This window comes from Diabrotica undecimpunctata, chromosome 5, assembly GCF_040954645.1.
Source record: "Diabrotica undecimpunctata isolate CICGRU chromosome 5, icDiaUnde3, whole genome shotgun sequence".
Taxonomy (NCBI): Eukaryota; Metazoa; Arthropoda; class Insecta; order Coleoptera; family Chrysomelidae; genus Diabrotica; species Diabrotica undecimpunctata.
In genome coordinates, this window is record NC_092807.1 from 143,590,775 (window position 1) to 143,603,537 (window position 12,763).

At 33.3% G+C, this 12,763-nt stretch overlaps 1 protein-coding gene across 1 annotated transcript in view; it reads left to right on the forward strand.

The window, feature by feature from the left end:
- LOC140441916 (putative sodium-dependent multivitamin transporter) overlaps positions 1 to 12,763 on the forward strand; it is a 68,484-nt gene that overhangs the window by 25,393 nt on the left and 30,328 nt on the right. The window contains exons 2-4 of the mRNA XM_072532914.1: positions 152 to 299; positions 4,471 to 4,692; positions 7,671 to 7,827. Of these exons, the coding sequence (XP_072389015.1) occupies positions 180 to 299; positions 4,471 to 4,692; positions 7,671 to 7,827 (499 nt within the window). The 5' untranslated portion in view covers positions 152 to 179. The remainder of the gene's footprint in view (positions 1 to 151; positions 300 to 4,470; positions 4,693 to 7,670; positions 7,828 to 12,763) is intronic.

Below are 12,763 nucleotides of genomic sequence, written 5' to 3' on the forward strand. Positions count from 1 at the left end.
GATTACATATCAGACCACTTATTATATTTATCATTTAACTGGTAAATCGTCGATGTTCTGTTTTACTGTCTACTTAAACTTGAAACTTCCTGGAATGCTCTTTTGTACCTATGTCTGTATGTTACTAAAAATAATTCAACTCTTTTTTCAGGTTTGTAGTTCCTAAGAAAATTTAAACGATGAATGCTCAACCCCTGTTTGGTTTATGGGACTACGTAGTTATAGCTATAGTATTACTCATCTCATCCTCTATAGGAATATATTATAGATTCACAGGGGGTAAACAAAAAACAGCACAGGTAAGATTTCACGTATATTTTTTGCATTTTATTAATTTTTATTTCCTTTTATTTTGCCATTTTTATCAGAGATTGATAACGGTCAAGGCTATCATTCTTCTATGTGTCAGATTCCTTCTTATTCTACTTAAAACCTTCCTATAATATTGAGAGACTACCAAAATTTGTTATTTGGCAAAGTCAATAAAATAATTTGGATTGGAAAAAGACTGTATGACTTGTATACACTTCTAAAATGTAGGTCAAACTGGCAACAGGTGTATATTCTCAGAAAATTTGATAGTGTGTAAATTTTTTTATTATAATCAGCTGAGTGTTTTCGGCATGTAATATGCCATCTTCACAGCTTTCTATAAGGAACAATATTTTTAGAGACATTTATTTTTTACAATAACAATGATTAAAAACGGATTACCAAGAAAGAGGTTTTTATATCTCACCCTATATATGTTACATATATTTGTTGTATTTTCTTCTGATGTGGAAAGTTGCTCAGATAGAAATAATGTCTTGTGTATCTACTAGATTGCTACCAATCGTTTTTAAGATTGTGGAAATACTGTTGCCTGCAAGAAGTAAACTAATTCTGATAAACCAATAAATAATACCCGATCACGTTTTAGTTAATTGGGACCAGTCAATTTTCAACAGGAAAGTGTTCTCGAACCAGTCTTGTATCTGATTTTATAATTGGTTCAGCAGCATCAAAAGGGATATCCTCTATCGTATGCAACTGGATCAAAGCAATTCTGGAAAATAGGAGATGCAAGAAGCAAGGAGATGAGATTTTGGCCAAGACAGCTGAAGGGGCCCACGGTGGGTAGTACTTTCTCCCCTTCCGGGGTCACTCCGTGGAGGAAGACTTAATCTTGCTTCTTGACGCACAGGGGGTAGAAGTGCAGGCCTATGTGGATGATCTAATTTTTATGGTAAGAGGAAAGTATGGTCTATCCACCACACCACACTCCAAAAAACATTAAATATCCTTACTAGGTGGTGTGACAGTCATATATGAAAAGACTGTATGTAAAAACTACGATGTACAGGAAGATCCTAGGAAGATCTGAGGGAGATTGGAGATTGGAGTGAGGGGCTGGAGAAGACAGACACTCGATAGGGAAGGATGGAAGAATGTTTTGATACAGGCCAAGGCTCACGAAGGGCTGTAGCGCCAACTGATGATGTATGTAAAAACTGTCAAAGAGGCGAATGAGGTCAAATTTCTAGGAGTAATACTACATAAGCGGCTTGCATGGAACGCCCATTTGAGAAGAATAACCAACAAAGCAAAGCTTTCGCTTTGCACATGTCATGCCACATGAAGGATATGTGAGAAAACATGCGGTATGAAACCCAAACAAGAGTACTGGCGATATATGACTGTAGTCAGACCTATGATTACGTATGGTGCACTAATATAATGCAAACAAAAGACCACAAATGAGAAGCTGAATAAGCTTTAATGAAAAGTTAAGATTAACTTCTTTAACAAGAAGTTAATCATAACAGGAGCGCGATGTCAACTACCTTCCATGGAGGTCATGCTTGAACTCTATTGATCTTATATATATATATATATATATATATATATATATATATATATATATATATGAATGGAGAAGAAAGCGAAGGTAGGAGCATATAGAAGGCTGATAAGACGCTAGGAAGCAAGCCATTAAACATCACCTGGAGTTAGAAATGGTACCAAATGCAATGCAAGCTAAATATAATTTCGAAAAGCCATTTACGTTGAAATTTATGCTATAGAGATATGTCTGAAGGAACTAATAAAGAGGAAATGCAGTAACAGATCTATAAAAATTATATCTGATAGCCATGCAGCATTAATGGTACTGGAATCGAATCATATTGACTCCAAGTTAGATGAAAGCTGTCTTTGGAATCTGATTCGGATCGGTAAAAGTAATAGAGTAAGTTTACTCTGGGTGCCTGGAAATACTGGCATTGAAAGGAACGAAAAAGCGGTCCTACTTGCCAGTGGAGGGACAAAAGGAACATTTATGGACCCAGAACTTGTTGTTGGCACAGCAAGAAGCACAGTCAAGAGATGGAGGCAATAAAACTACTGGTACGATTAAATGGGTCTCAAACAATCGAAGGCTTTTATATATGAACCTTTGAAGAAGTGATCGAGGGATCTACTAGATATGAATATGAGTTATCTGCATATTGTCGTAGGTCCTCTAACAAAACACTGTCGCTTCAAGGGGCACATGAACAAAATCGGACTGATAGAAAGTGCGAATTGCATTCAGGCTGATGATGGGACGGCTAAACACGTTTTATGAAACTGCCAAGGGTTGGATAGAATAAGGCTAGGATATATTTGAACATTATCAACCCGAGCCCTACAATTCGTATGATTGTCACCTAAGGCCATAATAGACTTTGTTCAAAAGGCTGGAAGTGTGGTTAAGTGCCCACTCATATTCAACCTAACCTAACCCAATTGGTTAAAAAATAGAGACTACGAGAGAGTAAATGAAGCCGAATCAGCCAAGTTGCTTTCAGTAATACTAGACTAACCTGCTCATATGTCTTAACAAAAGAAAAGAAAAGAAAACAATAATTGGTCTCCGATAACCTATATTGGAGAGTAGGTTAAAAATCAAGATTAGCAATAAAAGTGAACTGTTGATATACAAAACTATCCTGAAATCAAACTGAACTTATAATATCAAAACAATTCCTTGATATATGTTTTATACATAGTGTGTGTCTTCAAGATCAAGACCGTAAAGAAGGAGATTACTACGTACAGCCAAATATATGCTCAGAAACTGAGAGAATATTATGATATTCTGACCCGGATACCTTGAATTCATTGTTAAATCGTATTGTTAAATACACAAGAAATATTAGAGGAAATAATAAATAGGACAAAACATGTGTTTTCCAGTGTTATTTTTGATTGCAAGCATGTTACGAGAGTTTCTAAAAATATTTTTCTTCAACGACACTTCCAAATATATAACTTTTCTTTAAATACGAGAATCGGGGCCAATAATCTTTTAAAATTGTATTGAAATATTTTTAAAAATCGGTAAGATAGTTTCGAAACAAATTCATATTTCTGCTTTAATCTGAACCTTCTATAAATGCAAGGTATAACAGACGTTGATAAAGATGTTAATAGAGACATGGGGAATCTAAAATTTGCATTCCACGACATGTCTATCAACTAAGCAGAAATCCATAACGAATTTGTTTCTTGTATTCATACAGAGTAGATCCGAATAAAATGAAAAAGACAGCAAAGATTTGATTTCACGTTCAAAGCGTCTATGTATCTGTTAATACGTATTTCGACTTAATAAGTCTCATCAGAACAGTTATTCATAGCCGTTCTTAACGTGAAAAATAATCTTCTCTGTCTTTTAGGAAGCAACAATAAAATGGCTTCGTTATGGACGCAATAGCGACATCTGATAGAAAAATAGGTAAGATAGTTTCGAAACAAATTCAGATTTCTGCTTTAATCTGAACCTTCTATAAATGCAAGGTATAACAAACGTTGATAAAGATGTTAATGGAGAAATGGGGAATCTAAAATTTGCATTCCACGACATGTCTATCAACTAAGCAGAAATCCTTAACGAATTTGTTTCTTGTACTCATACAGAGTAGATCCGAATAAAATGAAAAAGACAGCAAAGATTTGATTTCACGTATAAAGTGTCTATGTATCTGTTGATACGTATTTCGACCTAATAAGTCTCATCAGAACAGTTATTCATAGCCGTTTTCAACGTGAAAAATAATCTTTTCTGTCTTTTAAGAAGCAACAATAAAATGGCTTCGTTATGTCGTTCCCCATGTCTCTATTAACATCTTTATCAACGTCTGTTATACCTTGCATTTATAGAAGGTTCAGATTAAAGCCGAAATCTGAATTTGTTTCGAAACTATCTTACCGATTTTTCTATCAGATGTCGCTATTGCGTTCATAACGAAGCCATTTTATTGTTGCTTCTTAAAAGACAGAAAAGATTATTTTTCATGTTGAGAACGGCTATGCATAACTGTTCTGATGAGACTTGTTAAGTCGAAATACGTATCAACAGATACATAGACGCTTTGTACGTGAAATCAAATCTTTGCTGTCTTTTTCATTTTATTTAAAATATTTTTACTGTTTTTTTTGTTTTAGGAATATTTATTAGCAGACAAAAATATGTCCATCACACCAGTAGCCTTTTCATTAATGGCCTCGTTTATGTCGGCTATTACTCTGCTAGGAGTATCGAGTGAGAATTATTCCTATGGAATACAATTTATTGTTATAAATTTTTCTTATGGAATTTTTACGTTTATTGCAGCATATTATTACCTACCAGTATTTTTCAAATTACAAGCCACCAGTGCTTATGAGGTACGTACCTTAAAATATTTGGAATCAATTTGCAATAGTACCGAAGTAAATCTTATTTGTATAAGAAAACGCTAAAATCTAGACAGACATATTTGTACGTTTGTTTGGTATAAGGTATGTCAAAAATATTAATCGGTTTTAGATTTAAATAATATCTTGTTTTGTTCAAAATAATGTAGTGATTTTATTTAACTGTTTTGTCTTTATTTAATTTATAATGTCTTTATTAATTCTTTACTAATTTATTATATTGTTCTTATTTTAATTTATTAAAACACACGGTAATTTATATCAGTTTATTAAACTACTGTACAATTTATTTGACGAACGTAACATTTTACACGCGGCGCGAATCTTCAGAATTAACTGTTCCTCCATATAAAAATGTTTTATTTATATACATAAACTGCCGTTATCTCGAAAAGTCGAAAACCCTCTCGACTAGACTGAGTGGCGAAATAATAACGGCAAACAGGTATTCTCACATCGGCGGGTCTCCAGAAATTTCGAACTGTTGTTTTTATAACATCGTGTGTCAGGTAGGCATTACCTAGAAAATACTCGAATGAATAAGCATATTAGTAATAAACATGTTTACCGTTTTGGGTCAGAATTTATCGTAACAATAAATTGCACCCTATCATTTCTCAATTAGACTATTAGACAAAAATTAGAATGATAATAAATACCGATTAATTGTTGGTTTTCATTCGCTTTTTTACTGCCTTATTTGGAAGTACACTGCGTTGGAAGAAATAAATACACAACGGATACATTTGGCAACGCTGTTAGCTTAGTCTACTCCTTCTTATTCTTGTAGGCCAGTAAATGAACGTGAAGTACGCCGATACCTTTGTATCGGCGATCGGTGATGTAATTTGCCGTGTCACCACCGAATTACATGTAAATTTGGATTGGGATTCTAATTACCCTCCACTTCACATTTGAACTTGTACTGTTGGTAGATTTTTATTATTTTGAGGGTGAAAACTAGCCCTATTAGAAAATCTTGTTAATGGACTACTATAACGACTATTTAACTTATATATGTTTGTAATTATTGTATCCGTAGAAACTAATTGTAATTTTATGGCCAACTAGGAAACAACTAGTTTTTCGAAAAAGTGATAAGTCGCAAAAGTTTTTTAAAAATAATGTGTTAAACTAATGATGCCACAAAATTCATTTGATTTGAATGTAAGTACTCAAAAGTTTGGCGGGTTTTAGCACACCCCCCTTAAAATTTTTCTGTCCGCTTAGGTTTTGTTGTTTCTTTTTTATGAAAAATGCTTTCAGAACAAGAAAGTAACGTGTCCATTTTTATTACAAAATGTCAAGTAGTTTAGGAGATAATGCAAAAAACAATTTTTATTTTGTAACATCAAAGGGCTATAACTTTTTTTGTGTATACTTTTGTACTAAGGTACCTAAGTTGGATTCAATCAATTTATTTTTGTCCCCGGAATGCGTGATTTAATTTATGACATACCTTTTTGAAACACCCAATATACACTAGTCTGTAACAAAAGTTCAAGTTAAATTTAATTTATGTTTGCGTTTAAAATATGCTTATAAAATTTAACAATAAATTGTAATATTTTATAAAAACTTGATTTTTATTTGAACCAAATGAAAGAACACATAATTCAATTTTAAATTCAACTGTAGCCTATTAACATGTTTTGTTCAATACTACCAAACAGGAGTTCTTTAGAATAAATAGAAAAAAAGACAGCAATGACAGCGACCGCAAAAGGCTGTTTTATCGGTGCACCAAAACCTAGGGACAGTGTTTTCTCTGTTATTTACCGACAAAATGTCTCGAAATTTGGTCACGTTATTCGAAATTATGTTGCCTTTAAACTGATGGTTTTACTTTTTTTATTTTTTTTAAACTTCTGTTGAAAAATTGGAATATACTGTTTAACGTTCTGTTATAACCAAACTTTTTACGCCCATCACTCGAAAGAGTTTTTTTTTTCTGTAATCGTTGATTTTTGTTTCACCTTTCTGTGTCTAGTAACATGATACTATGATTAAGAAGATACGATATTGCGCATAAGTCGTGACGTAATTGGAGACTTGCACGTTCGTAATGTCAGTTTTTTGTATGTGTCAATAAATAATCTTTATTAAATAGATTGGAGATATCCTTTTGTGTACGATTATTGTAATTATTAAACCTTTATTTAATATTATTATTTTGCTAATTAAATAATTTCATCACATAATGCATAAAAATCCCATTTAACTTTAACAAGAATTCAAATCTGATCTCCAATGACGGCATGCGCGAACACGACCGATTTTGTGCTACGGGAAGATCCTATCTGGTTAGTCATAGTATCATGTCTAGTAATAATCGAGAAAAGCGTGTTCCAACTTTAAAGAAAATTGCTAAAAAATACTGAAATCTAATAGTGAAACGTGTTACTCATCATTGGCGCTTAGTTTCATCGTTATCGCCTTCGTGACGTCAAATCTCATGAACGTACGGTCAGTTAGTTCGTGTTAAAACTAATTTGAATGGAGAATAATGTATTTGTTGTCATTAAACTACCCGTCGGCCGGCGGCACTGAGTGAAGATGGTCTCGCGTAAGCAGTGTAGAAAAGTAAGTGATACGCCCATTTCAAATCGCAGTGTGCTTGGACTGCTAAAACAGCCTTAAGTCGCACTTGTTTTAGTCTAAAAGAACATATATTTTAATTAATAGTAAATAATAAAAACAAATCCGAAGTGTTAATATCGCAACTATTAATTAGGGAAAATCTATTAATTACGATAACTCAAAATTTAACAGCACGGAGTGGGGGTTCAAGTACTAAATATCGTTTACTAATATTCACGTTTCAACACTTTGTATTTGAGTTACTGTAAGTGCCCTCCAACATTCAGAAAGTCCAAAAAAGACACGGCTCAGACGCGAAAAATCGTAGAAGCCTCTGATTTGATTTAATTCATTAAATTTCTTTTTAGTACTTAGAAAGGAGATTTGGCAAAACAGCAAGACTGGCAGCTTCTTTGTCATATACTCTACAAATGACTTTATATATGGGAGTAGTGTTATACGCACCCGCCTTAGTGTTAGAAGCTCTTACAGGTATAAGCAAGTTATCAGCAATTTTATCTGTAGGTAAGTATATACTCACTGGAACATTAGAACTAGTAATAAAAAATTTCAAAATGATCTCCAAAACTTTTGGCGTCAAAACGACCAAAACTACCTGCTCATGTTATTACATACAGTGGCGGATCCAGAAATTTTTGTCAGGGGGGTCATGGGTCTTAAGGGTGATTTTGATACAGGATTTAGATTTTTGCATCTTTACGAACCAGTTTCTCAATAATTATTTTAGGCGATATATTAAACCAATGAGTAGTTACTAAAACCCAAATACCTTACGGGTGCAAAGAAGGGTACAACATTAAAGGGTCTTAAACTTAAACAAAAAAAAATAATTTAAACCCGCATACTCTATGACAGTAAAATCAAGTGTACAAGACTATTAAACCAAAGGAAAGTTATTAAAATATAAATACTGAAAAATCAAGGACTGTTAATTTAAACAAGGTATTTTAAAGACAATTAATTTAAACCCACTTATCCTATAGCTACAAAATCAAGAACAAACCAAGGATAAATAAGTATAAACCAAAGTTAAGTAATTTAAATGCAATAACTCAATGTAAGTGTAAACATTAATGAAAGTATTTTACATTCCTAATAAACTCTATCTTATCGTTGGATATCCGATATCGATTTGTAAAAATATTCATTTATTCCTTATTGCTATACGGAGGGGAAACATGGACTCGGAATTACAAGTATGAGGCGTATAGAAGCCTTTGAAATGTGCGTTTTTCGAAGAATGCTGAAGATTTCGTGGACATAGTACGTGACCAATAATGAGGTGCTGAAAAGAATGTGGACTGAGACAGAACTCCTAAATATTGTAAACAACAGAAAAACGAGTTATCTAGGACATATTTACAGAGAAGAAAAATATAATTTTCTACGACTCATAATGGAAGGGAAAGTAAAAGGAAACAGAGGTCCAGGAAGAAAAAAATGCTCCTGGCCGAAGAATGTAAGAGACTGGACAGGCATGGACACACATTCGACACTTAGAACAGCTCAAGATAGAGAGCAATTTGCTGTAGTTATAGACATCCTTCCGTAATGAAGAAGAAACCTTAAGAATAAGTGTAAATAGCATTTTATTTAAATTAATTTATTCAACAAAAAAATGAAGTCCAACTGAAAGCGACGGAAATAGATTTTTGGAGAAGAGCTGCAGGAAGATCTAGAAGAGAAAGGATTACCAACGAACGCATTAGAGAAATAATGGGAATCAAACGAACAATCACAGATGACCTAACAACAAAACAACTTATCTGGTTCGGACACATACAAAGAATGGATGAACAACGAATACCAAAAGAAATATTAAAATGACAACCAGAAGGAAGAGAAAACGAGGTTGACCGAGAAAAAGTTGGCAATAAATAAAGAACTGAGAGAGAAGGCCATAGAAGAAGACCTATGGAATAACCGGACTAAGTGGCGATTGGAAGTCAGAAAACGGCGGAGAACGTTATAAACCGACAAGTAGTAGTAGTATTCAACAAAAAACATAATATAATTAAGGAATAGTTATTTCTATAATTAGGCATATTAGGCTATAATTGAGTGAAATATTTTTTTTACTCGGTATTGAAATTTTTCTCACGAATTGTCAGCAACATACGAGTGGTAAATAAAAGTTCAGTGATTAAAAATACTAAAAGAATAAGATAAGTAAATATTATATAATTTTATAAAAATGTATTCTTTTCGCCTATCCGATTTATAAATTCGCTCTATGATTGCATCAACATCTAGAGAAATTTCAGGATGCACATTGATGAGTGCTAAACCAGTTAATCTTTCCGCAGAAGTTCTATTTCTAAGCCAAGTCTTTAGACGCTTAAGCTTAGAACGCTCTGCTGTTGATGCACTGACTGGCAGTGTAATTAATATTTGCAGAAATATTCTGATATTTGGATACATATGAATATCGCAGTTTTCTAATACTTCTAAAATACAATCAGGAAGTTTTCCATTATTTTGCACGACTTATTTCCACTTTTGAATCCACAGTGAAAACTCTTGTTCTACTGTGGAATATGCAGTAAGTAGTTGGTTCAATAATATCCTGGTGTCAACATTTTGTTAATGCAACTTTATCTTCTGGTGCATTATCAGTTTTAGGTAAAACAACTTGAAGATTAAATAGATTCATAACTTTCGGTGAAAGTCGTTCATCTAAATCAGTTAAGATATTGTCTAAAAGGGGTAAATAAATAGATCTTCGGAAATATTCTTCGCAAGAGTTAGCAGATTGGTTTTGACGACAGGTTTGACGAGAAACTATACGAGCCTCTGGCACTCAAATGACGAATTGACAAAATTTAAAAATCGCGTAACTCTGGATTCGTGGAAGTTTTAGTCGAGGTATTACTGTATTTAGAGTTGTTAATTTTTTTAAAGAGCAATTTAAAAAGGCTTCCGTATAATTATACACTTACCCGTAGAATAAATGAGTTTGAATCATTTCAACTCATCATTTCAACTTTCTGCTTATAGGGTTGATGGGTTTTAAATTATTTTTTTTTATTTGATTGATATTTAATTTTGTTTTGGGGGTGGTCATGACCCCCGTGACCCCCCCTTGGATCCGCCACTGATTACATACAACAGTCAGAGTAGAAAAACTCAAAAGTTGGCACAAGGCAGATGCAAAAATAAATTTATTTAATTCATCTTCAAGCATATTGCTTCAAGGCTATTGTTTGATTGCTTTGAATGTCCATCTTAGAATACCAAAATGATTTTGTTTAATTAATCGATTATAATACAGAATCTTTTTCATCATGTTGATTCTAACATATTTTTGACTTTTTGGTCTATCAGAACACAACGGTGCCGATGCATTTTCCATATTTCATTCCATATTCTATAGTCAATAATGGTATACCACTTGGTCTCTGGTAATCTTTTATATTTTATTTTATTTGTCATTGACAGGAACTTGTCGATGGTTGTATTCGCTCCGTGCACCTGGACCGGTATCGCTTTCTTTAGGTTTTTATATCATCGCCATTTACACCAATGAAAGGATTTACAAATCTATAGTAATAAAATTCAAAATTTGTAATTAATCGTATAATATTGTCTGTATATTAAATATTTGTATATAAATAACTGTTGAAAAGTTGCTAAAAGACATATGGGAACAAGAAAAATTAGCGAAGGAATGGACCGAAGCGACACTGTGCCCTTTTCACAAAAAAGGCGACAAAAGTTTATGCCACAATTACAGGGGAATAGCCCTACTAAATGTTGCATATAAAATACTTGCAGTATATATAAAAGACAAGCTATCTCAAAATATAGATAATGACATAGGGGAATATCAATGTGGATTCAGAAGAGGGCGCAGCACAGTGGATCAAATTTTCCTACTGCGCGAAATACAAGCAGAAAGCTACGAATATGGGAAAGATACAATGGCCCTATTCATCGACTTTAAACAAGCGTTCGATAGGATAAAGCGCAAAGAAATATACAAAGCACTACGTGAAATGGAAATTAGTGAAAAACTGATAAGAATGGTAAAAGTGACAATCCGAAAAACAGAGAATAGGGTTAAAATAAATGGCGAAGAAACAGATAAGTTTGAGGTTAGTGAGGGGGTGCGACAAGGAGACCCACTGTCATCGCTATTGTTCAGTATCGTCCTCGAAGTTACCATCAGAGAAACTGGAATCAACAGGTCAGGACTTATATATCAAAGAAAACACCAATGCTTAGCATTCGCTCACGACATTGTACTGATAGCCAGAAGTAAGCAAGAATTAAAAGAAATAATAAAAAGATTAGAAATGAAAGCGAGAAAGAAAGGGATGTACATAAATGAAGAAAGGACCAAATATATGGAATGGACAGAAAGAGATTACCTACAAGAACAATATCTGACAGTAATAACAGATGAAAAAACATATAAATTCGAAGAAGTAGAAATATTCCAGTATTTAGGAGCGACATTCACGAGAAGACCAAATATGAAGGAAGAAATCCAAGCGAGAATTATGGCCGGTAACCGTTGTATTTTTGCACTAAACAATTTATTAAGAAGCAAAAACATATCTAGAAGGGCTAAGATAAGAATATATAAGACAGTAATAAGACCTATTGTATTATATGCCAGTGAAACATGGACAATGAACAAATCCGAGCAAGTCTTGCTGCAAGTCTGGGAAAGAAAAGTCCTCAGGAAAATATTTGGAGGTAAATTATGGAATGGTATATGGATAAAAAGACCAAATATGGAATTAGAGGAGATGTATGGAGAGCCGAATATCGTAGGGATCATAAAGTCACAAAGACTGAGATGGTTGGGACACATCCAAAGAATGGAAAACACGAGACTGCCAAAAAGAATGCTAATGGGAGGAATAGGAGGGAAAAGGAAGAAAGGCAGACCGAAAACCAGGTGGAAGAAGGATGTTGAAAAAGACATAGAAAAACTTAAAATACCAAACTGGAAAAATAAAGCAACAAACAGAAAAGAATGGAAAAGAATAGTAACCCAAGCCATGGGCCTTCTAGGAGAGCTAAATTATATATATATATATATATATATATATATATATATATATATATATATAAATAACGTTATCTATCGTATTATTTATGTTATATATTACAAATAGAATTGTTAACAGTTGAAAATTTGGATATGTTTACAAACACATTTGTTTTGTCTACACAAAGAATAGAATAGAGTAGAAAATACTTACCTAAAGAAATCCAAAAAAGAACTAAAGTAGCAAAAGACCGATGGCTACAAGAATCTTGTTTAGAAATTGAAGAACTGGAGCAACGCCATGGCAGCTTCCAGTTACATAAAAAACTAAACGGGCTAACAGACAAAATCATAATTTACGGGCAAAATATTACAGGCAAGTGATATTAAAGAGCGTTTCACCGAATGGAAAAATTACATAATAGAATTATTTAAAGATGA